Source organism: Thamnophis elegans, chromosome 13 (assembly GCF_009769535.1).
Source record: "Thamnophis elegans isolate rThaEle1 chromosome 13, rThaEle1.pri, whole genome shotgun sequence".
In the NCBI taxonomy this organism is placed as follows: domain Eukaryota; kingdom Metazoa; phylum Chordata; class Lepidosauria; order Squamata; family Colubridae; genus Thamnophis; species Thamnophis elegans.
The window spans coordinates 42,650,561-42,676,668 of record NC_045553.1 but is presented as its reverse complement, the minus strand read 5'-3'; the positions used below and the strand labels follow the sequence as shown (position 1 = coordinate 42,676,668).

The 26,108-nt window shown below is 45.0% G+C and overlaps 1 protein-coding gene across 2 annotated transcripts in view; it reads left to right on the top strand.

Annotated features, from left to right (window-relative positions):
• Positions 1-306: 306 nt before the first annotated feature.
• Positions 307-26,108, top strand: part of OPCML (opioid binding protein/cell adhesion molecule like) — a 401,977-nt gene continuing 376,175 nt past the window's right edge. For both annotated transcript variants that reach the window (XM_032229651.1, XM_032229650.1), the window contains exon 1: positions 307-473. In XM_032229651.1, coding sequence (XP_032085542.1) covers positions 307-473 — 167 coding nt within the window. The remainder of the gene's footprint in view (positions 474-26,108) is intronic.

Sequence of the window (26,108 nt, the reverse complement as noted above, 5' to 3'; positions counted from 1 at the left end):
AAGCCGGACCGGGAAGGACACCTCGGACAGCTCCCCGCTTGCCCCGGGACGGCCGGCCCGTCTGCAGCCGCATCTCCCCACCCCTGGCATCCTCTTCCTGGACGCCCCGCCTCTCCGGAGCTGGATTTCTCCCGGGCGTCCCGATAACCGTCGAGCAGCATCAGCGCTTCGCCGCGTAAAAGCGCCTCGGGATTGCTCTTGCTCTGCGCTCGCCCCTTCTCCGTCAAGCATCGCCCCCCCCCCCCCCCCCCGCTACCGGCGTAGTCTACCTTAGCTTGGTGGAGGAACGTGTCTCTGCATCCCAGGATGGGGGTCGGTGGGGGCTTGGTTCTGCCCTGGCGGTGCCTGGTGGTCGTGTGTCTCAGGCTGCTCTTCCTTGTGCCCGCAGGAGTGCCGGTGCGCAGCGGAGATGCCACCTTCCCCAAGGCCATGGACAACGTGACGGTCAAGCAAGGAGAGAGCGCCACCCTCAGGTAGGAGCAGATCGCTTTGGGCTACTCTTTGATGACCCCCCCGGGGGTCTTTTGTTATTGGGGGTGCGGGGGGGGAGCGTTTCCGGGGGGGGCGTTAAATCGCTGACCAGCGGGTGTGGATCAGTTGGAAATGGACCTCTTCCATTGTCCCAAGGAGCTCCTGCTAGTGGCACTGCCTACCCAGGGAGTTAGGATGTGGTACCCAAGCATAGAGTTGCTTGCTTGCTTGCCTGGCTGGAGAGGCAAATTCTGGGGAGGATGCAAAGACCTTACCTCGGGGTACAGGTGGTGGTGGGGGTGTTGAAAGACTTTTCAAGGCTGGTGTGCATCCTTTAAGATGCTGTTGTTGACCTCCTTGCTGGTTGTTTTATCCCTGGTGGAGGAACTTACGATGGGAAGTAGTGTGAGAGGGGAGAGAAGGGTGAGGCCTTTCTTTCTGTGTTTTTCAATGGGGCTTCGGGCAGTTGGATAGCTGAGTTTGTGTGATGGGCACCTTGAGAAGAAGTTCTCGAGATGGGTTGGGTGCCAACAACGTGGGCATGGACCATGTCTTGTGAACCGATGGGTGAGAAAACAAGGGATAGATCTGCCCTGCATTATATGCTCTTCCTCTCCTCTCTCCAGTTCCTGTCTCTGGTTCTAACTGGTTTCTGGGGTTTGGATGTCTCTCCCGAGATGGCATTGATTGCTTTTATATTTTCTGGACCGATCCGTTCAATATCAAATCAGTCCTTTTGACTCCTGGAGCAGCTCGGATGAATTCCGATAGCCTGGTTCTCTCTTCTCTCGCACGCAGTCAGTTTTGTTTTGCACTCCTTGGCTGAGAAAGAGATACAAAGGGGCTCATAAACAGATGTCTTACTCTTGGTGCCTGCGTGGGTGGGTGGGTGGGATCAACCATTGCTGCCAACTTTCTCTGTGCCTTCCCCGAGTAAATTTACAAGCATGGGGCTTCTGCAAAGGAAAAAGAGGGGGAGATTCTTGCTCTTGAGAAGATCCTCAAAAGCATCCGTGAGCTTGCAAGGATCAATGGGCTGGACTGATCATCTATATAGAATGGAATGGAATGGAATAGAATTCTTTATTGGCCAAGTGTGATTGGACATACAAGGAATTTTTCTTAGGTGCATAAGCTCTCAGTGTACCTAAGGAGAATAAAATACATTAAGAATAAAAATACTTAGTGGTAGTCAAGGTTACTAAATAAGCTATCAAATCGCACTAGGAAACAAATAAAAACAATATAAATTGAAAGATACAAGCAATATGGTTATAACTGGGGAGAGATAGACAGTAGGAAGGAAGAGAAGAAGAATAGTAATACAGTCTTACTAAATTATTGACAGTGTTGTGGGAAATAGTTGTTAAGCAGAGTGATGGCAGTCGGGGGGGAAAAACTGTCCGTGTGTCTGGTTGTTCTGGTGTGCAGTGCCCTATAAGGATAGGAGTTGAAACAATTTGTGTCCAGGATGTGGGGGGGGGGATCTGTAGATATTTTCACAGTCCTCTTTTTGACTCGTGCAGTGTACAGGTCCTTGATGGAAGGCAGATTGGTAGCAACTGTTTTTTCTACAGTTTGAATTGCCCTCTGAAGTCCGTGTCTGTCTTGTGGGGTTGCAGAGTCAAACCAGACAGTTATGGAGGTGCAGATGACAGAGTCTGTAATTCCTCTGTAGAACTGAATCAGCAGCTGGACTTTTTGACCAGAAGTATCCAAAGGATGGCTAGCCTAGCACTTGTACCAGAATGAGAACAGGATGAGTTTGAGAGCGTCCGAAAGAGGAATTAATTCGGCGAGTTCATTTAGAGTCTTCTGAACTGGGTGTAATATGCATAGTTGAGAAGTTAAGTGGTCCAAAATTGAACTGAACCACGTTGCTCGCTGAGTGGCTACCAGTGGAAATGATCCAAGTGGGTCAACTGAGATGAAGGTCTTTAAAGGCTGCCCAACAGTTTAGTAAGTGGTTTAGTAAGTAGAACTCCTAGCAGAAACCCTGCCAATTCCAAAACTGGACCAATCCAGACAGGTTTATAGTTGGCTTTGGTTTGATCTAGAAAAGCAATTGTGTGCATTGGTTTCTACTGCTCAGGACTGCTTTTAATATTTTATTCCCTGCACCTCAATTCCATGTTCATACATCATAGAGAAAAGAGGTATTAAAAGGATGGAGCTTTCCACGGTCTTCATGAATATGTGCTTTGGTGTTTGGGTGTTTGTGATAACCGAGGTTTCTAATCTGTGGCTATTGTTATTTCATTAATATGTATTAATGGGCGATGGAGGAATGGCACAATGCTCTGCATTATATCACAGTGAACGGAAGCCCCAAAGCCCGGGTAGATGGTTTCATTTCTTCAAGAATTTACAGTGAGGATTTCACATTACCCTCTGTATCTTTTATAATAGCCTTGCTTACCAAGAAATAAGTCCAGGCTTTTTGTCAATTCTAGCCTGACGTGTCCATCATCCATCTCTCCATGCAGTGACTCTGAGCCTTTTTTCCAGTTGTAAAGATAAGGTTTCTGAAAGATTTCTTTGGACAAGCCCTTCCATCCCCCCCCCCTCTCTCAATGATAGTCCTGTGCAGTAGGTGGCACCCCAAATCTTCTCATCAGCTTTCATGGACAAATAAGGACAAACATTTAAGCAGCTTTCTGTACTCTACTGATGGTTTGTGAAAAGGAAGAGACCATTCAGTTTCCCCCAGTAAACTCAAATCTCTGTCTCTGTCTCTGTCTCTCTCTCTCTCTCTGTCTCTGTCTCTGTCTCTCTCTCTCTCTCTCTCTCTCTCTCTCTCTCTCTCTCTCTCTCTCTCTCACTCACTCACTCACACTCATGCACACACAGAGGGGGGGGAAGGAGAGAGGGAGGGAGAGAGACTGATTTAACCAGGTCCATTGGAGAGGCTCAGTGGCTAAGACGTTATGCTTGTTGACCAGAAAGGTCAGCAGTTCGGCAGTTCGAATCCCTAGCATTGTGTAACAGAATGAGCTCCCGTTACTTGTCCCAGCTTCTGCCAACCTAGCAGTTCGAAAGCACGTAAAAAATGCAAGTAGAAAAATAGGAAACACCTTTGGTGGGAAGGTAACAGTGTTCCATGCGCCTTTGGCATTTAGTCATGCTAACCACATGATCACGGAGTTGTCTTTGGACAGCTCTGGCTCTTCAGCTTTGAAACGGAAATAAGCCCCCACCCCCTAGAGTCAGGAACAACTAGCACATACATGCAAGGGGAACCTTTACCTAAGGTTCACTCGGCTAAGAGGAATTTATTTCTGCATGAACAAATGAGGACAAATATAAGCAGCTTTCAGTATTCTACTGATGGTTTATCAAAAGGAAGAGACCATTCAATTGCCACCAGTAAATTCAAATCTCTCTCTCTCTCTCTCTTTCTCTCTCTCTCTCTCTCTCTCTCTCTCACACACACACACACACACACCAAATGTGTTTAACACTAGTTGTTGCATCTCTTCAACCGTAGCTAGTTTCTGAATAAGTTGAGGGATCGCCAGTAGGATTGTCAGCCAACCCATTAGGGAGAATCCTTGGCATTGGGTCCTTGAGATGCAAGGCAGGCCAGCTTTGCTGTAGGATCTTGCTCTCTCATCAGCGATGACCAAAAATGCCAGAACAAGTCTCATTATCGGTTGACTTTCTTCTTCATTATATTTTGTTTATGGACCTATTTCTGTTCTGACCGAGGCTTCCCAAGAGCAAGAAGCAACCTCCTTGTCCCGACAAAAAACTCTTTTATTAATTGACTGTGAATTCTGCTCCTTCACATTCAGCAAAGTCTTTCAAGGGGGGATTTACAGTCACAAACCTTATCTGGCTTGGAGAGCTGCCAGGCCGATATCTGCAAAACTTGGCAAGGAATCTCGGAGAGTCACAAACCTCTTTTATTTGCTCTGCGACATCCACATGGGGCCTTACTCCCAAGTCGACCCCTGTTCCTGAACTGTTCCTTTCGTCTGGCAGCTCTGTACATGCGCACACTGGGAAGAGGCTCCAGCTGTTCGTCTGCCTCACTGCTGTCTGACTCTGAAGGCAGCTGATAACTGGCATACAACCCTGGCCTCCTCTCTGCCTCCAACGCAGAGCCCTCATCCGAGCCTTCCCCAGACTCCAGGACTGGCCCATGTTCCTCTCCAACCTCCTCGCTGTCCTAATCTGCTGCCAGCTCTGGTAGCCACTGGTGGGCCAGAGCAATTTCCTGGCGTCCTTCAAGCCAAAGTTTCCAAGATTAGGAAAGGAAACCCTACCACTGAGCATGGTTGCGGTAGCAGGGCACAGCTACTTTCACAGAGGGATTAATTTTAGCATTTCTCAACTGTGAAGCAGACCTCCCTTTGAGGAGCTACAGGGAGTGTCCAGGGTTGCTATGAAATTACTTTGTTACAATACACCCACCTTTTCCCAAGGGCCATTCCATTTGGGTGTCCATTTTGGTGTTTGGATTTTGAAAGGGAGATATGTGTACATTAAGGTTGCGATAAAGGGGGAGAGAATGACAAAATGTTTGAGGAACCCCCTGGTTTAATCTTGGTTGCCGTTGTTGAACCCACTGTGTTTTGTGAATCTAACCCATCTGTTCCCCCCCCCCCTTTAATGCATTGTCTAAACCCTTCAAGGAGGTTAATTCTGTAAGCAGTTTAAGTGTGTTGAAGGAATGAAGCCTCTGTCGAAGAGGACACACACACTTTTTGGAAATGGCCATTGCAGTTTTTTTTTTAATGGATGCAAATTTTGGAAGATAGAGGAGAGCAGGCCTTGCCCTGCAAAAGACTGACCGAGTGCTGGGGGAAGCCTCATTCAGTTTCTCAATGGCCCATTTGTTGGTCCTCCCAGCTGCTAGCTCATCATTTATCTCCCCCCTTTTTTCCCTGGGACAGAAAGATCCATTTGGGGTGGGCAGACAAATCACACACCACTATTCATGGGAGAGCCATCTTCTCCTTGGCCTTTTCTAACAGTCGGTCTGGTACTAACTATTCCTTTTCTTAACAGAGCAGGAGGGAAGATGATTAAAGTTTTGAATCCAGGGCAGATGGAGGGACAAGGAGGGAAAGAGAGAGATGGGTAGCCCAAACATGGTGGATATGTAGGGAGTGCAGAACTGAACTGTAGTCCATTCACATTCTCTCTCTCTCTCTCTCTCTCTCTCTCTCTCTCTCTCTCTCTCTCCTCTCTCTCTCTCTCTCTCTCTCTCTCTCTCTCTCTCTCCCTCCCTCTCCCTCTCCCTCTCCCTCTCCCTCTCCCTCTCCCTCTCCCTCTCCCTCTTCTTCCCTCTCCCTCTCCATCTTCATCTCTCTAACAACTGATTTGTTCATTGATTTTTCAGTTATGCAGAAACCAACTATTAGCAAGCTGGCCATTTAAGCTGGGGACAGATGATATGGGTTTGGCTGTCATTGTCAGTCTGCCTATGTGTGTGTGAGAGAGAGAGGAGAAAGACTGCCAGAGAGAGAAGAGAGGGGGAAAGAGAAGGGGAGAGAGAGAAGAGAAGAAATACAGAGAGAAGAGAAATACTGAGAGAGAAGAGAAAGACAGAGAGTAGAGAGAGAAAGAGAAGAGACAGACAGAGAAGAGAGAGAGAGAAGATAGAGAGAGGGGAGAAGAGAAAAGACAGACAGAAAGACAGAGAGAGGAGAGAGAGAAAGAAGAGAAAGAGAGAGAGAGAAGACAGAAGGGGGAGAAGAAAAGACAGACACAGAGAGAACAGACAGAGAGACAGAGAAGCGAAAGCAGTCAGAGAGAGAAGAGAGAGGGGGAGAGAAAATGGGGAGAGGGAGAGAAGAGAAGAGAGGCACAGAGAGAAGAGACAGACTGAGAGAAAGAAGAGAAAGACAGAGAAGACAGAGGGGGGGAAGAGAAAAGACACACACAGAGAGAGAAGAGACAGACAGAGAGAAGAGAAATATAGACTGACAGAGAGAGGAGAGTGAGAGTGTGTGTGTCTGAGAGAGAGAAACAGAGAGAGGGAGGGAGAGAGAGAGAGAGAAAGAGAGAGAGAGAGAGAACAGGAATAGAAATGAGGGCTGAAAGTGGTTTGGTAGAGACTCCTTGACTTCTAACTTATACGCAAATACCATCTATTATTTCTGCCAAATAGATTTTAGTCTTGCCTCAAAAGTCACGCAGAACCTGTTGAAAGATAGAAGAAAAGCTATTTGCATGGAGCTCTGGAAGCAACACCTCAATACCAGGAAGAATTGTCTGCTGTCTTTATTCACTGAGGGTGTGCAAAGAGGTACTTTGAAATGTAGAGCAGCCCTCTGCACAAACTGTGCCGTGCTTTCTGAGTACTTTTGAGTACCTTTGAATAGTTACAGCGGTTCCTTCTTCCCCCCTGTTTATGTAGCTGCTCTGGAAGGGGAGGAGGGAGAAAGTCCATTTGTCTTTCCTTTCGGGATGCAGCAACATGCAGCCACTTCATTTCTTTCAGGAAAACGACTATTATCAGGATTACTGTAAGAATAGCTCAGCACTTCTCAATGTGCCTGGGTTTAAATAGATGTCAAACCGTGGTTTATTGACTAAACCGCGACCGGCGCGGTTTGGTCAATTCGCTAAATCATAAACAGTTGACTTAGAAACAATGATTTGTAAGTGGCCGAGGCAAAAACCAAACAATCGCACTTCAGCTTAGCCGATGCTTATGAAATCGTTGTCTGACGATGCGTGGGTTGTAGAGACGTAGTTAAAAAAGAGGGATCATACTTAAAAGATTACCAGGAACCCAGGAATGGGATGGCTTAAAAACAAGTGCAGTCCTAGGCTTCATTAATAGAGGGATAGACTCAGGATCACGTGAAGTGTTATTCAAAGGTTTTATTTCTTTTAAAACACAAATATTTCATCATTCGTCAATCATTAAAACACCGAAGTACAATTTTTTTGTATGCCCCTCCCTCCCTCCAACCCCCCAACCCCCTCCTCCTCCCCCCCCCTCCTCCTTCCCAGAACCCGTACACGGTATGGATTTTTAACAAACACAGTCTAAAATCTATTGAGAAAAAAGAAATAAAGAAATTAATGACATTCTACATTGACCTTAGCTTCTTCTTGCTGAACTAACTTTAAACAATTTAAATCATTTCTGATCTTAAGCATAGGCTAACTGGAATTTCTTGGTCCCGTATTTATTTTGTATATAGTCAATCCATTTTTTCCAGTCTTGTTTATATCTCTCATTTGAGTGATCTTTAAGATATGCCGATATTTTAGCCATCTCGGCTAAGTTTGTGACTTTCAATGTCCATTCTTGAATTGTATGCAAGTCTTCCTTCTTCCAGTATTGCGCCACCAACAGTCTTGCTGCCGTTATTAGGTGCAGAATCAAGTTGTGAAGTGTTAATACTGCTTTCTAATGGCTTGGTAAAACAATGAGCTTGTCGATCAGAAGGTTGGCAGTTTGGCAGATTGAATCCCTAGCGCCACGTAATGGAGTGAACTCCCGTTATTTGTCCCAGCTACTGCAAACCTAGTTCGGAAGCATGTAAAAATGCAAGTAGAAAAATAAGAACCACCTTTGGTGGGAAGGTAACAGCGTTCCGTGCGCCTTCGGCATTTAGTGATGCCGGCCACATGACCATGGAGATGTCTTCAGACAACGCTGGCTCTTCGGCTTTGAAACGGAAATGAGCACCGCCCCCTAGTGTGGGAAACAACTAGCGAGGGGAACCTTTACCTTTAAGACCACATTTGGAAAACTGCATCCAGTTTTGGTCGCCCCACTATATGCAAAAAGATGTTGAAACTCTAGAACAGAGGTGTCAAACTCAAGGCCCATGGGCCAGATTTGGTCCACACGGTGCTTAGGTCTGGCCCACATGGGCTGCCCTGGAAACAGTGAAGGACAGGCCCACAATGCCTCCCCCAATGAAAAGAGTTTGGGAAGGCCGCAGGCAGACTTCCTGAGTTGAGTTTTCGGTGGCAGAGGGTTGCAGGAAGCTGTTGCAGCCGAAAATGGAGCTCAGGAGCCTGTTTTCACTGGCAGAGTGCTTGGGCCACCATAGGTACCCCCAACATGAGTGACGTTGAGCTGGCCACGCCCACCCCAGCCCTCTGAGGTCAAACGTGACCCTGATGCGGCCCTCAATAAAATCAAGTTTGACATCCCTAGACTAGAAATAGTACAGGGAAGAGCAACAAAAATGATTAGGGGACTGGAGGATAAAACATATAAAGAACGGTTGCAGGAACTGGGTATGTCTAGTTTAATGAAAAGAAGGACTAGGGGAGACATGATTGTGGTAGCAGGCTGAACCAAAGTAGGCCTCAAGCCTGAACCAAACTAGGGTCTCATGATATTAAGCTTTAACTGTTCATATGTAGAAATTGCAAATGTTTGCTTTTAGGAAGTATGCACATGAAAACTGCTGAAGCAAAAGTCTCTATTTTAATGTATCTGCTGGCTTGACTGTAAAATCTGTCTGGAAAGAGACAATTTACTTCCCCAAATGTATGCTATAATTGACCGGTGGCTGACTATGTATTATTACTTCCTGTAGACACAATATTGCTGTAACTCAGGGGCAAATCTTGAGGGGTGTATCCAAAACTAGCAGATGGCTTTATCTGAAAGCGATAAACTATATAAAGGATTTCCTGCCTGTCACTCATTGTTCAGGCCATTTATTCTTTGCTATGAACCTGCGCAAATAAACTATTCCTCCCCTGAAGAGCTGGCTTGCGTGTCCTGGTTTTTCTACAACATGATAGGAGTCTTCCAATATCTCAGGGGTTGCCACAAAGAAGAGGGAGTCAAGCTAGTCTCCAAAGCACCTGAGGGCAGGACAAGAAGCAATGGGTGGAAACTAATCAAAGAGAGAAGCAATTTAGAACTAAGGAGAAATTTCCTGACAGTGAGAACAATTAATCAGTGGAACAACTTGCCTCCAGAAGTTGTGAATGCTTGAACATTGGAGGTTTTTTTAAAAAAAGATTGGATGACCATTTGTCTGAAATGGTATAGGGCTGTGATGGCAAACCTATGGCACATGCGGCCAAAGTGGTATGCGAAGCCATGTTGCCCGGCATGCGCGGCCTGCCTGTTTGTCTTGGGGGTTTCTGGAATGCGTGTGCACGGAACAATTTGCTGTCCTTTACACGCATGGCAGTGCTGAAAACCAGCCTGGGCATGTGCGCTGGCCAGCAGACTTGGGGCTGAAATGTTTTGTCAACACTGGTAGAGGGTTTCCTGCTTGAGCAAGGGGTTGGACTAGAAGTCCTCCAAGGTCCCTTCCAACTCTGTCATTCTGTAGATGAGGAATAACAAATCAAACCCAGCATCCAGCTCCTTATATTTTGGAGCCTTTTTAGTAGTCTCTTCAGGAAAAAAAAAACACACACACACACACAAGAAGTTTGTGAACTGTCATTGGATCAGTAGCCCCTTTTAAAAGATCTATTCAGAATACTTCTCATCATTGAAGGGGCCTTCAGCCTCTCCTGTCGTTAAGGTTGAAAAAATAGCTTAAAAATCCTCTACAAAGTCCTACTATTATAATACACCAGGTCATATTCTTGGCAGTTTCTCACTAAAGTCACAACTATGGTAAAAAACAGCACAGGAATTCTACAAGCAAATTACCACAGTTAGAATGAAAGAAAAACATTATATTATCTACAACGGATTCATAGCCTGAAGGGACTCATTATGCCTTCTTTCTATGGTACCAAGCGGATCGTACATTTTTCTCTCTCCACCCTCTCAGAAACAAGGTTGTTGGTACCAATAACAATTTTTTTTGGGGGGGGGGGGTGTTGTTTCAGCCTTCAGACTTTTGAAAGCACATCACCTGAATGCTCTTAGGGCTGCAGTCTTTGTATTTTGCCAGCAGATGGCCAACTCTGATATTTTATTTCCATTTGCAGATGGTTCTTTTTTCCGTAACTTGGAACGATCGCATACAGTTGCGAAGTCTGAGAAATAGGCGTATGAGAAGGAGGAATGAAAATGTTGCTTTCTCCTTTCTCCTTCTGATGTTCCAGATGGAAGCTGCTATTCCCCTCCGTAAATTATTATTTATTTAGCATATGGCATACAATGTCAGGGAAATCTACACAAGCTGGACACACGGAATAACAGGGTTGGAAGGGACCTTGGAGGTCTTCTAGTCCAAGCCACTGCTCGAGCAGGAGACTCCATACCATTGCAGAAGAGTGGTTGTCCCATCTCTTCTTAAAAAACCTCCAGTGATGGATCATCCACAGCTTCTGGAGGCAAGCCATTGTTGGAAGAAATGCCCAGGTCCAGTTCCAAGCTGGGAGAAAGAACTCGGAAGTGAAATGGAGGCTGATTAGAAAGAAGGTCCATTTATTGATGAACAGAACCACCAGAGTTTGTGGTTCTGGGACAGCTGACAAAACGGAGTTTAGAGTGGGTGGATTTTGTACCTCCTGGATTCCTACGGGGGTCATGTAGGGGTCATCGCTGACTCTATAGGCAAAAGATGCAAATGCAAATCCTAGGTGCTTGTCTGCATAATGCAGTCCTGACAGCCTAGATTGCCACTTCATTTTGATCATTTTGTTTGCCTCTCGTCTGCCCGGGTCTGCTCCATAGGTGGGTTCCTACCAGTTCGCACCAGTTCGGTAGAACCGGTTCATCAAATCTAACGAACCAGTTAGAAGAGGTTACACCAGTGGACCCGGAGAGCAGGCCACACCTACAGAAGAGGTTCCAAAAATTTTTGAAACCCACCAATGGTCTGCTCTCTGCACATGTGAACACAGCTAGGTTTCTCCTACCAAAGGGGTACCTCTTTATCTACTTGCAGTTTCAAACTTTTGGGTGGGCAGGATCTAGGGAGGAAGTGGCAGGGGCTGACTCCGTTTGTGCTACTGGGAAATATCTGTTAGCTCAGGTGTAGGATGGAGATAGAGGTTCCTCCCCCAAGCTCTTGGGCTGGTTTCAGAACATTTCATCACCAGTCTAGGTAACGGCACTGACATCTCCTAAATTCCACTAAAGATGTTACCTAGCTTGGTAATGTCTATGGAGATTCACAATCATCAAGGTCATGGTTGTCCCATAGGTGCTTTTTTCAAGAGGCGACTGGGTTTTCCGGTTTTTCTTTGAAGACGTCTCACTTCTCATTCAGCTCTGAAGAAGTGTTCTGACCTAGGCTTCCTAAGAGCATGAATCAACCTCCTTGTCCTGACAAAAAACCCTTTTGTTAATTGACTGTGAATTCTGCTCATTCACATCCAGCAAAGTCTTTCAAGGGAGGATTTACAGCCACAGACCTTATCTGGCTTGGAGAGCTGCCAGGCCGATATCAGCAAAACTTGGCATGAGTCTTGGAGAATCACGAACCAATTAAGTGAACTAATTGTCTTCTGCAAACTCCATTCGCCTTTCACTCCTCTTTTATTTCCTCTGGGAGGGGCCATTCATCATCCACCAGTGGCCTTACTCCCAAGTTGACCCCTGTTCTTTAGCTGTTCCCTTCATCTGGCAACTCTGTGCATGTGCACACTGGGAACAGGCTCCAGCTGTTCTTCCATCTCACTGATGTCTGACTCTGAAGGCAGCTGATAACTGGCATTTGCCTCTGGCCCCCTCTCTGCCTCCGACACAGAGCTCTCATCAGAGCCTTCCCCAGACTCCAGGACTGGCCCATGTTCCTTCCCAAACTACTCACTGTCTGAATCTCCTGCCAGCCTCTGCTGGCTACTGGCGGACTACAACAAGAATCTTCTTGGATGAGATGCGAAATGTCTTCAAAGAAAAACAAGAAAGTCCAGTTGCCTCTTGAAAAAGCTCCTTTGGGAATGAAACATTCAGAAAACAACCCACAAGCTCAGAGACCAAACCTCTACCCTCAATTCATGCCATCCCATGGAGCTGGGATTGAACCACCAAAGTACAAACCATTCCTGGTCAGCAGTTCCAGTGTGATTCAGGCACTGCTCCTCTGCATCCCCTTCTTTCCATGGAATCCTTTTATAACATTGCTGCTTTCTGGTAGTCAGTGGAAGAATAGTGATGCCAATGTCTTCTCTGCTGAATCTCTCCCAGTTTCCTAATTATGCTCCTGAACTGATGCCTTATCTCTCCTTTGCAAGCACTCACTGCCTTTTAATCCTTAGTATTTATTTTTCATCTCCTCCTCCTCTCATTCCACTCTCCACTTCTGCCTTTCCTTTGCAGTCACTCTGCTGTCAGCCATTACATCTGGCTCAGCTCTTTGACTGCGTTCCGTGATAACCTGCTGCCAAAAAAAAATAAAAAAAATAAAAATAAAAAATCCTTGGGCTGCTTCTTGCCAAAACTGTTAGCCAAGTTATCTTTCCGAATCTACTTGCTGATTCTTGAGTTCAGGCAACCGAGTTGCCTGGGAATAGCCAGAGAGTTGACTCGGTGAAAACAGAATGGATGGGTTGGATGAGGAATTGGGAACCGAATGCAAGAGGCTACAGAGAGGGATTGGTTAGACTAGAGGGAGGGATTGGAGTGCAGGGAATATAAGATAAGATGACTTGTGAGATGCAGCACGAGATAAAATTAAAATAAAATAAAATATTGACTACATGTCATCACAATCTTTCATGGCCCTTCGACAAATGGTTGGAAACTAACCAAAGAGAGAAGCAACCTGGAATTATTAAGGAGAAACTTCCTAATAGTAAGGACAATTTAAGGAGGGAAGGAAGGAGGGAGGGAAGCAAGGAGGGAAGGAAGGAGGGAATGTAGGAGAGAAGGAAGGGGGGAAGGTAGGAGGAAAGGAAGGGGGAAAGGAAGGAGAGGAGGAGAGAAGAAAGGAGGGAAGGGGGAAGGAGGGAGGGAAGGAAGGAGGGAGGGAAGGAAGGAGGGAAGGAAGGAAGGAAGGAAGAAGAAGTAGGAATGTTGTAAGATAAGATGGAGTTATGGGACAGTAAGAAAGCAATTTCAAGTATATTGTCAACTGTAGGGGGAAAATTGTTATAAATACATATTATTAATAACAGTTATGAGATCACATAATTGTGAATGTATATATGAAATTAATTAATTAAAAAAAAAACAAGGACAATTAACCAGCAGAACAGAAGTTGCCTTCAGAAATCATGGGCGCTCCATCATTGGATATTTTTAAGAAGATTCAGGTTGGTCACCAACCTTTCAGACCTCAGGGACCACTAAATTCATAATTTTAAATCCTGCGGACCACTAATATGATCTGCGTAATATGACTGGCTGGTGGGGTGTGGCAAAGTCACGTGACTAGCTGGGCATGGCCAACTTGATGTCACTCACATCGAGGGGCGCCTTGCCAGCCTCTACTCGCCACTCCTCCCCTGAGCTATCGGGCTTCTTAGGATCCCAAGAGGAAGCAGTTGTTGGAGCTAAGCAGCCACCAGGAGGAAGAGTTGGCAAAACAACTTTCCTTAGTTCAAATTGGATCTGAGTGAGAAGAAGGCTCAGCGGAAGCACTTCACTGAGGACTAGAAGCATAGGCTTGCCAAGCAGAGGGAAAACCTGCGGGAGTGCAAGGCCAGGTACCGGCGCCTGGAGGCTCAGCAGGCTGAGATGGTAGCAGGTTCCAGGCCATGATGCTGTCCCACTGGAACGAGGCCCTCCGGCTCTTCACCACCAGCAGCCCTTCCCTCCATGGTGGTGGTGGTGGTGGTAAGATGTTCCAGAGGGCAGATGCAATAGCAGAGAAGGTCCTTCTCCTGGGCCTCACTAGCCACAATAATTTCATGAAGGATCAATTCAACCCTTTGAGTATTCGATCCTTCTTGCCCAATGGAGACAAGAGGAAAGAGAGGGAGTTGGTATGCCCACTATGGACTTTGGGTGGTGGGATTCAGCCAGTTTGCACCTATTCGGGAGAACCGGTTGGTAACTTTCTAAGTAGTTCAGAGAACCGGTTGTTGGAAGAAATCTCCTTTTGGTTTTTTTCCACTTTACAGGGCTAATCCTGTAAGGAAGGCAGGAAGGAAACATTCTGGTGTTGTTTCTAGCTTAATCTTTATTGCCCTGCTTACAGAAACTGCCTCTCTGGTTAACCCTTATTACATTGTAACAGCTAAGGCGAAGCGCCCATCAACCTGAGTATTGTTGAGTTGGCCACACCAACATGGTCACATGACCTCTCAGCCCCGCCTACCCATCTAGTCATTAGGACAGAGAACGGGTTGTTAAATTATTTGAATCCCACCACTCGTTCACTCGTTATCAGTATGTATCCAAATGTATCTGGATAAAAACCCTGCCCAGGGAATGTAGACTTGAAGAAATGAAAGCTTCATCTGTCATGTTTTACACCAAATGTATGAATGAGGATGAATTAGCCGAGAGCGTGTTGGAAAATCAAACAAAGCTACCATTCATGTCTGTACTTGTGGATCTCCATTTCTCCTCCATTAGCAAGTTTATTTATTTTTTGTTGAGAGGAGATGTGTGACATTGTGTTGTGGATAATGGGTGTCATTCATTGGTTTGGGTTATTTATTCCCTACCCCCCTCTTAATTTCCTAGCAAGGTTCTAAATGCACTGGTACACGCGATGCAAAACCATGCATTGCTATAATTAAACCAACCACAGAATTGCATGTGGGAAAATAACACAGTAACTGAGTTTAAAGCAAGCGTGCTTTAAATAATTTCCACGCCATAGTCAAGGTGCTTTTGATCAGGGCTGCATCTCCTGTCTCCCTCCGTTCTTAAAATAGGTGAACATTAAAATAATAATAATATTTTGTGGCACCGACGCCAGCTCAATCTATATCGCCACTTAGAATCCAGAAATAATTGCACCAGAGTCAGGGAGAACAATGTGATATCTGCTGGAATCAGTAAGCAGTTTATTGTGTGAAAATTTGCACCTCATTAAAAAGGTGTAAGCCTTCCCTTGGTCCAGATGGAAGGCTTAAAACTGTAGATCTTATTCTGCCTCCTTCCTCCAATCAACACCTTCTCTCTTGAACTTCTCTGTTGTGAGATTTGCACTGCTCTACTGCACAGACTGCTTCTTCGTTATTTGGGCTGGCTGTCTCAGAAGGTGAGGTAGACCCCTCCTGGGAGGCCCAAATCTGTCAAATTTATTGAGACATAAAGGAAAAAGGGAACTGTTCTGACCCAGCTCCCCTTCTGACAAACCTTCTGAAGTGAACTCAAAAGAAGCCTTTATTAGGAATGCCGGCAGCCACGGCAAAAAGTTTCTCTTTCAACGCAGGCTAACAAGTCCGTCCGTCCGAGAGATGAATAGTTGTCTACCACATCTACGCACCTGCCTTTTATCCCCAGAGTTAGGGTGGAGCCTCACTAACAGCAATGGCTCTTCTGTCCCAAGGACTGGCCCATAGATTTCCACTGCTCTCCTCTCCTCTGCCTTCTGCACATCAGGCACTGGGCCCAGCTGTTCCTCCTCTTCCTCATCAGCCAGCTCCAGACCTGGGGGATGTTGACTCTCCATCTGAGGGCTGACAGATGGCCCAGGGTCCATCTCTGTCTTTCTCTCTGCCAGCTCCATTCCCTCTCTTGACTCCCACTCCTTCTCCTCCTCCTCTGATTCAGCTGCTGGAGGGGCCGGCCACAACAGGAATGTTCCTTTTTAAATGAGGTCAGTTCCTGGTGCATCTGGTCATTCCTTTTTTATTATTTTGTTTTCTTCAACTTGTACTGCAGCCTAGAGCCTCGCAGTCTCCTATCCCAAGTGCCAAACAGAACCAAATTTATTTATTTATTTATTAGACTTATATACCGCTTCATAGGGCTTTCAGCCCTCTCTAAGCGGTTTACAAATTTTTTAGCAAATTGAGTCAGCAACTTGCCCCCACAGTCCGGGTTCTCATTTCACCCACCTCGGAAGGATGGAAGGCTGAGTCGACCTTGAGCCGGTGAGATTTGAACCGCTGAACTACAGATCACAGTCAGCTAAAGTGGCCTGCAGTACTGCACCCTAACCACTGCGCCACCTCGGCTCTTTTCCTGAAATTTCCTTAAGGTTTCAAGATTATCCAAGGTCAGTTAACCTATGCTTCTTAAGTGGATATGGTGGCTCTTTTTAGCATCAGGTCAAGTCTTTCCCATCCTCTGAATCTGATACAAAGAGAGCATTTCTATATAGCAATTGCAATAGCACTTAGACTTATGCACCACTTCCCAGTACTTTACAGCCCTCTCTAAGCGGTTTTAGAGAGTCAGCATTTTGCCCTCAACAATCGGGGTCCTCATTTTACCCACCTCGGAAGGACGGAAGGCTGAGTCAGCCTTGAGTATGCTGGGATTTGAACTGCCAAATTGCAGGCAGTCGGCAGTCAGCAGAAGTAGCCTGCAGTACTGCACTCTCACCACTGCACCACCATGGCTCATGTAACATATTGCAGAACTGAAGTCCAGAAAAGTTGGGTTGCAGAACGAGGATTTTGTATATGTAGTCCTCTTCAATTGATTTATTGACTGTTTAGAGCAGTGTTTCTCAACCTTGGCAACTTGAAGATGTCCGGACTTCAACTCCCAGAATTCCCCAGCCAGCATTGCAACCTCCCCAGGGCCATGTGGTCAGGATTCAGACACTTAGCAACTGGCTTGTATTTATGACAGTTGCAGTGTCCCGGGGTCATATGATTCTCCTTTGACGACCTTCTGAAAAGCAAAAGTCAACAGAGGAACCAGATTCACTTAACAACTGTGTTAATAACAGCTACAGAGATTCACTTAACAACTGTGGCAAGAAAGGTTGTGCAATGGGGCAATATTCACTTAACAACTGTCTTGCTTAGCAACAAAAGTTGGGGGCTCAAATGATCAAATATGGGGCTCAAATCCAGCCATCAGCTGGATGGAGTTTGTCTCCCATAATTCTGAGCGATGGCCTATCTGGCTGGGGAGGTGGCGCAGTGGTTAAATGCAGCACTGTAGGCTACTTCAGCCGACTGCAGTTCTGCAGTTCGGCTATTCAAATCTCACCGGCTCAGGGTTGACTCAGCCTTCCATCCTTCCGAGGTGGGTAAAATGAGGACCCGGATTGTTGTTGGGGGCAATATGCTGACTCTGTAAACCGCTTAGAGAGGGCTGAAAGCCCTATGAAGTGATATATAAGTCTAACTGCTACTGCTATTGCTAATTCTGGAGATAAAGTCCATACTTTTCCCCAATAGCAGTGAGGCACACAACCTCACAGATTTCAGGGCCCTTTTCGTCATTCTGCAGAGCAATGGGTCTCTTGATTTGTACCCCAAAATACTGCCCCGATCACAGAATTGCCTAAAAAAAAACCTGTTCTCTGGAAATCTCCCTCAGATAAAAAAGTTCTAAGGAAGATTTAAAAAAATGCCAGCAAACTTTTGCAATATGCTTTGGTAAGGAGGCTTTATCCCTTAATTACAAAAAGCTGCAACCTTCTCAATTAACCAGGGATAGATCCTATTTTCTGATAAATGGCCTGGATAAATCAGTGCTCCCATTTTATTTTTTTTACCGTTTGTGCAGGACGTATTAAAGCTCTTAAGCGGGAGTTATTAAAAGAGAGCTTGTCCCGGCATTTGACTTCCCTCCCAGGTTTTCTACAAAGTCAATGTCCAAGGAGAAGGAACTTTTTAGGAGCAAAGTAGAATTTAGATTTTTGTTCCGTATTTTGCTGTTGGAAGAAATATCCATCTGGTTCAGTTCTAAGTGCTATTGCTAAGTGCTAAAGAAGGAAGGAACCTTGAGTCGATCAGGATTGAACTGCTGGCAGTTGGCAGAGTTAGCCTGCAATACTACATTCTAATCACTGCATCACCATGGTTCTTCCTTCCTTCCTTCCTCCCTCCCTCCCTCCCTCCCTCCCTCCCTCCCTCCCTCCCTCCTTCCCTCCCCTCATTAGCATTTAGCACTGGTCAGGATCAAACTCCTGGCAGTGGGCAGTGAGTTAGTCTGCAATACTGCATTTTAACCACTGTGCCATCACGGCTCATTACAGTATTACTAATACATCCCAATTTTGCTCTGAAATGTGGGTGGTGTGCAGTTAGAATTATAGTAGAAACTGCATTATTAGAAGCCAGGCAATGAAATTTCAGGCTGTTTTAGATTTTTTGTAACATTCCTTGATTGAATACCTTCTCGTCAGCCAAATCAGTTTCCAAATAACTCTATATTCATTTTTTTTTAAAAAAAAAAATTACCCAGAACAAGCCAGACTTCCATGCATGCAGCCGGAATGTAGGCAGGAAAAAGGGGAGTGGAGTTTGCAGGAGATGGTTACTTCGCTTAATTGGTTCGGGACTCTCCGAGACTCCTTACCTATAGCAGTTAGACTTATATACCGCTTCATAGGGCTTTCAGCCCTCTCTAAGCGGTTTACAGAGTCAGCATATCGCCCCCACAGTCTGGGTCCTCATTTCACCTACCTCGGAAGGATGGAAGGCTGAGTTAACCTTGAGCCGGTGAGATTAGAACCGCTGAACTGCAGATAACAGTCAGCTGTAGTGGCCTTCAGTACTGCACCCTAACCACTGCGCCACCTCGGCTCTCGGCTCTGAAGAACTTACCAAGTTCTTCAGAGATCGGTCTGGTAGCTCTCAAAGCCAGATAAGGTCTTTGACAGTAAATACTCTCTTGAAAGACTTTGCTGGATGTGAAGGAGCATAATTCACAGTCAATTAATAAAAGGTTTTTTTTTTTGTAGGGACAAGGAGTTTGCTTCATGCTCTTGGGAAGCCTCAGTCAGAACACAGAAGACTTCAAGCCTTCCCATAGACTATTTAAGTTTGTTCCCAAAAACTTTTCTGAACCTTTCAAAATGATCTATTTACTTCTTAAATTAAGCCATAAATTGTTGACAATCCAAACAGCTGTCATTATATATGCCTTTATCATGCTTGGCTGATGAATGACTTGTCTACCTGGCATACAATTCCCTTTCCCTCATCCATCCTTCTTTCCCTCTGCCCCCCCCTCCCCAGTTTTATAAACCAATCTTGGTTCTGTTTGGATTTTGGCAGCTTTTTGTGATAGACGCCGGCCATTTAAACATTTTTCTCCTCTCCTTATAAGTACACACATATACAAACACGAGCCAAAACCACACATTAACAAAGCAGTGCTGTAAAGAAGTGAATTCTGGTAAAGCTCGGAAAAACGTAGCCATTGTGCCAAATTTCTCCCCAAAATGAATTGTGGAAGTAGCTGAATATCCACAGTCTATAGTACTAAAGTTGTGCTGTTAAGAACTATGATGGCACAGTGGTTAGAATGCAGTACTGCAAGCTACTTCTGCTGACTGCAATTTGGCAGTTCAAATCTCACCAAAAAGATATGAGTTTTCTTGTTTGTCAATCTTGCTAGACAAAGAATAATGGATGGAAACCAAACAAGGAGAGTGTTAGGAATAATCTAATGATTGGGTTGGCAATATATAAACCATGTAACAATGCTATATCTGTTCCTTTAAATCATATTGTAAAATGTGATTGGTTGCTGTTTTCTTCAATCGGCCATAAGAGGGAGCCAGAATGACTGTTAGCTCTCTGTTTGTTAGATGCTGGGCTGATCAGATCTGAGTGTTTTGGAAGCTGGCTGTTAGAAAGTGCCGTGAGCTATTGTAAGTTTTGCAACTGCTAGCAAACTTTGAGTACCGGACTGTTTGTATGATTATGGACTATGTTATTTGGATTATCCCTTAACTTAAGGGATTAATTAATTAATGACTGACTGTCTTATCCGTGTATGACTTGGACTGTTTGATGGACTCTGATACCTCTATTTCAACAAAAGTAAAAGCCTATTTAAACTGCAGTGTCTCTGTATGCTGACTTGGGTGTTCTCCAACACAACTCTCACAACACTTCTCTGAGCTTACCTAACAGAGAGATTCAGCCTGGAAATAAGGAGAAATTTTCTGACAAAGAGAACAGTCAATAAATAGAACATAAGTTATCTTCAGAAGTTGTAGGAGCTTCGTCCCTGGAAGCTTTCAAGAAGAGACTGGACTGCCATCTGTCAGAAATGGTGTACGGTCTCCTGATTGGGTGGGGTGGGGGTTGGACTAGATGATCTACAAGGTCCCTTCCAACTCTGTAAATCTGTATAATGAAAGTAGAGAAACGAAACAATGAAGCCCATTGTTTGGCAACTTTGGTGTCATTAAGCCTTGCGAGTTGTCTTGTGTGATGATTGTGCGTGCCTTTAAGGGGGTCTCTGCCTGCCTGCGTGAGTGTGTACGCCTGAACGGAAATCAGTGCCTTCCCTTCAGGGCCTCAGTTTCCCCCTCTGGAAAGTGACAGTCCTAATACCCTCCTGCCCACCAAGCTTCCCTGATTGTGAAGTGCGGAGCTGAGCTAACATGTTATTACCGCTGCAATTTTTTCTCTCTCTTCTTCCTGCCATTAAATCTTTGCTGGGAAAAAGGGGGGAGATAAGCAACTTTTCCACTCTGTATGAATGCTAAAAATGCAGGGATTAGCAAAGGACACATTAGCCCAGCCTTGTTCTTAGCGCTGCTATCATGCTTCAGCCTAACCTCCTCCCCACCCCAAAATAAAATGCACAGAGCAGATTAAATATATACCTGCCTTTTGGAAGGTACATCTCTTTTCTCTCTCTCGTTTGGAGGTGTGACTGTAAAAAAAAAAGCCCAGTGAAATTAGAGCTGGGGGCAACAGCATTTTGGGTCTTCTCGGCAGGCATAATAATTAAATCCCCCACCCCCAAGGGAGATGGTATTTAACTTGTCTTGCCTGCTCCCGATAGTTATAATTACGTGCCCACTAATTTTACTGCAAAAGCAGAGATATTGATTGGTGGGGGAGAGGGACCAAGAGTGGTGGATCTGATGATCCCTTGGTGAAGCCAGTTTCCAGATGATGGTCTGATGTTTGTTGCTTGGGTGTCTGTCCCATGCTCTAAGATGAACGAGCAAAAGAAGGAGGGATGTTAGGCACTGGACCTCCCAAACTGGAGTGTTTCTAGCACTTTACACATCATTGGATAGACAGAGTTGGCACTCAAGGCTAGAACTAATATCGTCTACTCATGCCTAATGGCATTTCAGAGCATTTCATTGTTCAGATGTCCTTCCGCAACTTAGATATATTCTAACTCCCTTTCCCTCTCCTCTACCTTTTGTTTCTTCCTTTCCTTGCCTCCCTCTTTTCTTCCTTTTCTTTCCTCCCTCTTTTCTTCCTTTCCTTTCCTCACTCTTTTTTCCCTTTCCTCCCTCTTTTCTTCCTTTTCTTTCCTCCCTCTTTTCTTCCTTTTCTTTCCTCATTCTTTTTTCCTTTCCTTTCCTCATTCTTTTTTCCCTTTTCTATCCTCCCTCTTTTCTTCCTTTTCTTTCCTCCCTCTTTTCTTCCTTTTCTTTCCTCCCTCTTTTCTTCCTTTTCTTTCCTCCCTCTTTTCTTCCTTTCCTTTCCTCATTCTTTTTTCCTTTCCTTTCCTCATTCTTTTTTCCCTTTTCTTTCCTCCCTCTTTTCTTCCTTTTCTTTCCTCCCTCTTTTCTTCCTTTTCTTTCCTCCCTCTTTTCTTCCTTTTCTTTCCTCACTCTTTTCTTCCTTTTCTTTCCTCACTCTTTTCTTCCTTTCCTTTCCTCACTCTTTTCTTCCTTTTCTTTCCTCCCTCTTTTCTTCCTTTTCTTTCCTCACTCTTTTCTTCCTTTTCTTTCCTCACTCTTTTCTTCCTTTCCTTTCCTCACTCTTTTCTTCCTTTCCTTTCCTCATTCTTTTTTCCCTTTTCTTTCCTCCCTCTTTTCTTCCTTTTCTTTCCTCCCTCTTTTCTTCCTTTCCTTTCCTCACTCTTTTCTTCCTTTTCTTTCCTCACTCTTTTCTTCCTTTTCTTTCCTCACTCTTTTCTTCCTTTCCTTTCCTCACTCTTTTCTTCCTTTCCTTTCCTCACTCTTTTCTTCCTTTCCTTTCCTCATTCTTTTTTCCCTTTTCTTTCCTCCCTCTTTTCTTCCTTTTCTTTCCTCCCTCTTTTCTTCCTTTTCTTTCCTCCCTCTTTTCTTCCTTTCCTTTCCTCCCTCTTTTCTTCCTTTTCTTTCCTCCCTCTTTTCTTCCTTTTCTTTCCTCACTCTTTTCTTCCTTTCCTTTCCTCACTCTTTTCTTCCTTTCCTTTCCTCATTCTTTTTTCCCTTTTCTTTCCTCCCTCTTTTCTTCCTTTTCTTTCCTCCCTCTTTTCTTCCTTTTCTTTCCTCCCTCTTTTCTTCCTTTCCTTTCCTCACTCTTTTCTTCCTTTCCTTTCCTCATTCTTTTTTCCTTTCCTTTCCTCATTCTTTTTTCCTTTCCTTTCCTCACTCTTTTCTTCCTTTTCTTTCCTCCCTCTTTTCTTCCTTTCCTTTCCTCACTCTTTTCTTCCTTTCCTTTCCTCATTCTTTTTTCCTTTCCTTTCCTCATTCTTTTTTCCTTTCCTTTCCTCACTCTTTTCTTCCTTTTCTTTCCTCCCTCTTTTCTTCCTTTCCTCCCTCTTTTCTTCATTTCCTTTCCTCCTTCTTTTCTTCCTTTCCTTTCCTCCCTCTTTTCTTCCTTTCCTTGCCTCTCTCTGTTTTTCCTTTCCTTTCCTCCCTCTTTTCTTCCTTTCCTTTCCTCATTCTTTTTTCCTTTCCTCCCTCTTTTCTTTCCTCCCTCTTTTCTTCCTTTCCTTAGAAACCTGGCATCCATACCGCCACTCAGGTGCCTTAACGGTGCTACTCCATAAGGCTCAAACCTCCAAGAGATTTTTTTTGACACAGTCCAAGTTGTGTCACCAAGTTTTTTTTCTAAGAAGGGAAGGGAAAAGGCTGAGGACGAAAGAGAGGCGGGGTGGGAAAGAGTCCAAAATCCCGAATGAGACGTTTGGTGGAAAATTCAACTTTCCCAGGAGGACGAGTTCTTAAATCAGGCTCAGGTAATCTACAACCACAACTTGCCCAGGGGGTTGAAAAAAAAAAACAGAAAGAGGAACGTGGTATAGCTAAGATTTACGAGTGTTCAGCTGGGCCGGCAGTTGTTTTCCCAGTTCCAGAAGAAGTCACAGCAAGTGTTTCTTCCCTTCCCCTCCTTCTCCGATTTATTTATTTATTTGTGTATATATTAACTCTCTTTCCTCATCCCCCTTAAATCTAGCAAATTTCTAACCCATATAAATCCAATTACCCATGTTTTGCCTTCAGGGAGTGAGAGAGATTAATGTGGCTATTTTGGCAGGAATATAAAAGGAAAGAGGTGGTAATAACAATAAAGGCTCATAAAGAGGAACTGATCGCCCAGCCTATGCCTCAAGCCAAGCTGTAATTCTTGCAACACTTTCTTGGCAATGCCAGCCAAGGACCTTTAAAAAAACAAACACACACACAGAGACACAAAAGTAGGGACACAAGTTATTTCTGTGCCACAAATAGTTCCGTCCGCAAAGGAACACTTTCTGTGCGATAAGCAAAAGCAGGCGGTATACTTCCCTAAATAAGCCATTTCTACCCATTTGTACATCAACAACACAACTGCTGCACATTTGTAGATGTGTACTCTTCAGGCAGTGGCTCGGTGGCTAAGATGCTGAGCTTGTCGATCCGAGAGATTGGCCGTTCAGCCTAACGGAGTGAGCTCCCATTACTTGTCCCAGCTTCTGCCAATCTAGCAGTTCGAAAGCATGTAATAATGCAAGGAGAAAATCAGGAACCACCTTTGATGGGAAGGTAACAGCGTTCCATGCACCTTCGGTGTTGAGTCATGTTAGCCACATGACCACGGAGACGTCTTCGGACAGCGCTGGCTCTTCGGATTTGAAACGGAGATGAGCACCGCCCCCTAGAGTCGGGAAAGACTAGCATATATATGCAAGGGGAACCTTTACCTTTATCTTTTACCTTTCACTCTAGATTCTAACAGGTGTTCTGAAGCATGTAGAGGCCAGGAACAAATCCCTTTAATTTTAATAAGGGAAATTAGGTTGAGAGAGTTGCATTACCATCAAGGATTTGGGGTACGAGCGAAAGAGACGGAGATGAGAGCCATACATGAGTGCATTGATTTGCTTAGCCTTCCACTGTCTTGTTTTCTATTAAATCTTACTTACATGGGTACCATTATGTTACTGTTTGAGATCTAACAGCATCCTTTAAAAAAATCCAATTTTTTCAGAATACTTTCAGATTGAACTTCCAGAGAATAAAAGAAAAGGGGAGGGGAGCCTGTGTTTGGAGCTAACATGGAAGGTGGCCAGCTCTGGATTTGAACTGTAGCCTTGGTATAAATATACAGCCATTGTTTCTTTGCCATCATGGATTTAGGGCAGTGGTGGATTTCAAAAATTATTTGAACCTACTCTGTGGGTGTGGCCTCCTTTGTGGGAGTGGCTTGCCAGCCATGTGACCGGATGGGAGTGGCTTGCCGCCCATGTGACCAGATATGAAGATGCCAACGACACTTGCCAGAACCACCTTAAATTACCTCTCACACAGCACTGGCATGCATAAGAATATGATGTAAACTTGTTTTTTAAAAGGCATCTTTGGTTTGCGTTAAAACAACTTCAACACACGCAATGTTCTGATTGCACCACAAACGCAGTAGTCATTCTTACCTTTCACAGAGGCACTGAGTTTTATAAATAGGAGCATGACAGTGTAGAATAATCATATCCAAGGACCAGTGGTGGGTTTCAAAAAATCTTGGAACCTCTTCTGTAGGTGTGGCCTGCTTTCCGGGTCCACTGGTGGAACCTCTTCTAACCGGTTCAGTAGATTTGACGAACCAGTTCTACCGAACTGGTGCGAACTGGTAGGAACCCACCTCTGATTTAGGGTCTGAGTGAAAGGGAAGAAAAGCAGGGCACCTGAGACCATGTATACATCCCCACAACCACCTCTACTCTTCTTTGCAGGATGTGCCAAGACACCACTGGCTTCTGTTCCTATTCTTCGTTTTATAACCAGCTTTATCGGTGACATAAAGAGGGCTGCAAGCCAAGTAGACAAAGAGATTGGCTTGCATAGCCTATAATCAAGTCGTCACGTTGTAAATAAGAGGCCATCTATTAGTAAAGGAAAGGCAGGAAGCATTTACATCTGAACCAAAGAAACGTCTTTATGTTGTAATCATGTTTAATTCAATCAGAGGATGTTAATGCTCAGATTGAAAAAAGGTTTGGCGGTATTTTCCAGGTGTTTGTCCTCTTTAGTGGCCACAGAGTTTGTGAGTGGGGCAGACCTCAGGTGGGTTCCTACCAGTTCGGACCGGTTCGGCTGAGTAGGTAGTAACTCGGCCTGCCACGCCCCCCGAACCAGTTCTATCGGTGACGGCGCCATCTTGACTTTAGTTTCTGCACATGTGCAGAACAATCTTCATTGTTTTTGTGCACCGCACCAGCAGTAATGCTCTCAGGAACACACCCTTGGGGCAAACAGAAGCCTTTGGAAGGAATGGATGGAAACTGATCAAGGAGAGATTCAACTGGAACTCTGTTGCCACTCTTTGTTCAACTCTGTTACCGCTCTGGCCCTATGGAATGAGCTGCCCCGGAGATCCGAGCCCTACCCACTCTCATGGCCTTTCGCAAAGCCATTAAAACCTGGCTTTTCTGGCAGGCCTGGGGCCGTTGACCCCTTGATGGAGGTCCAGCCCCGTCTGACTGAGTGTCTGTTGTGTTCCTTTTTAACTTGTTGTGTCCCATTGTTTTTAATAATTCTTTTTAATTCTTTTTTTCATTTCTGTAAGCCGCCGGGAGTCCTCCAGGATTGGAC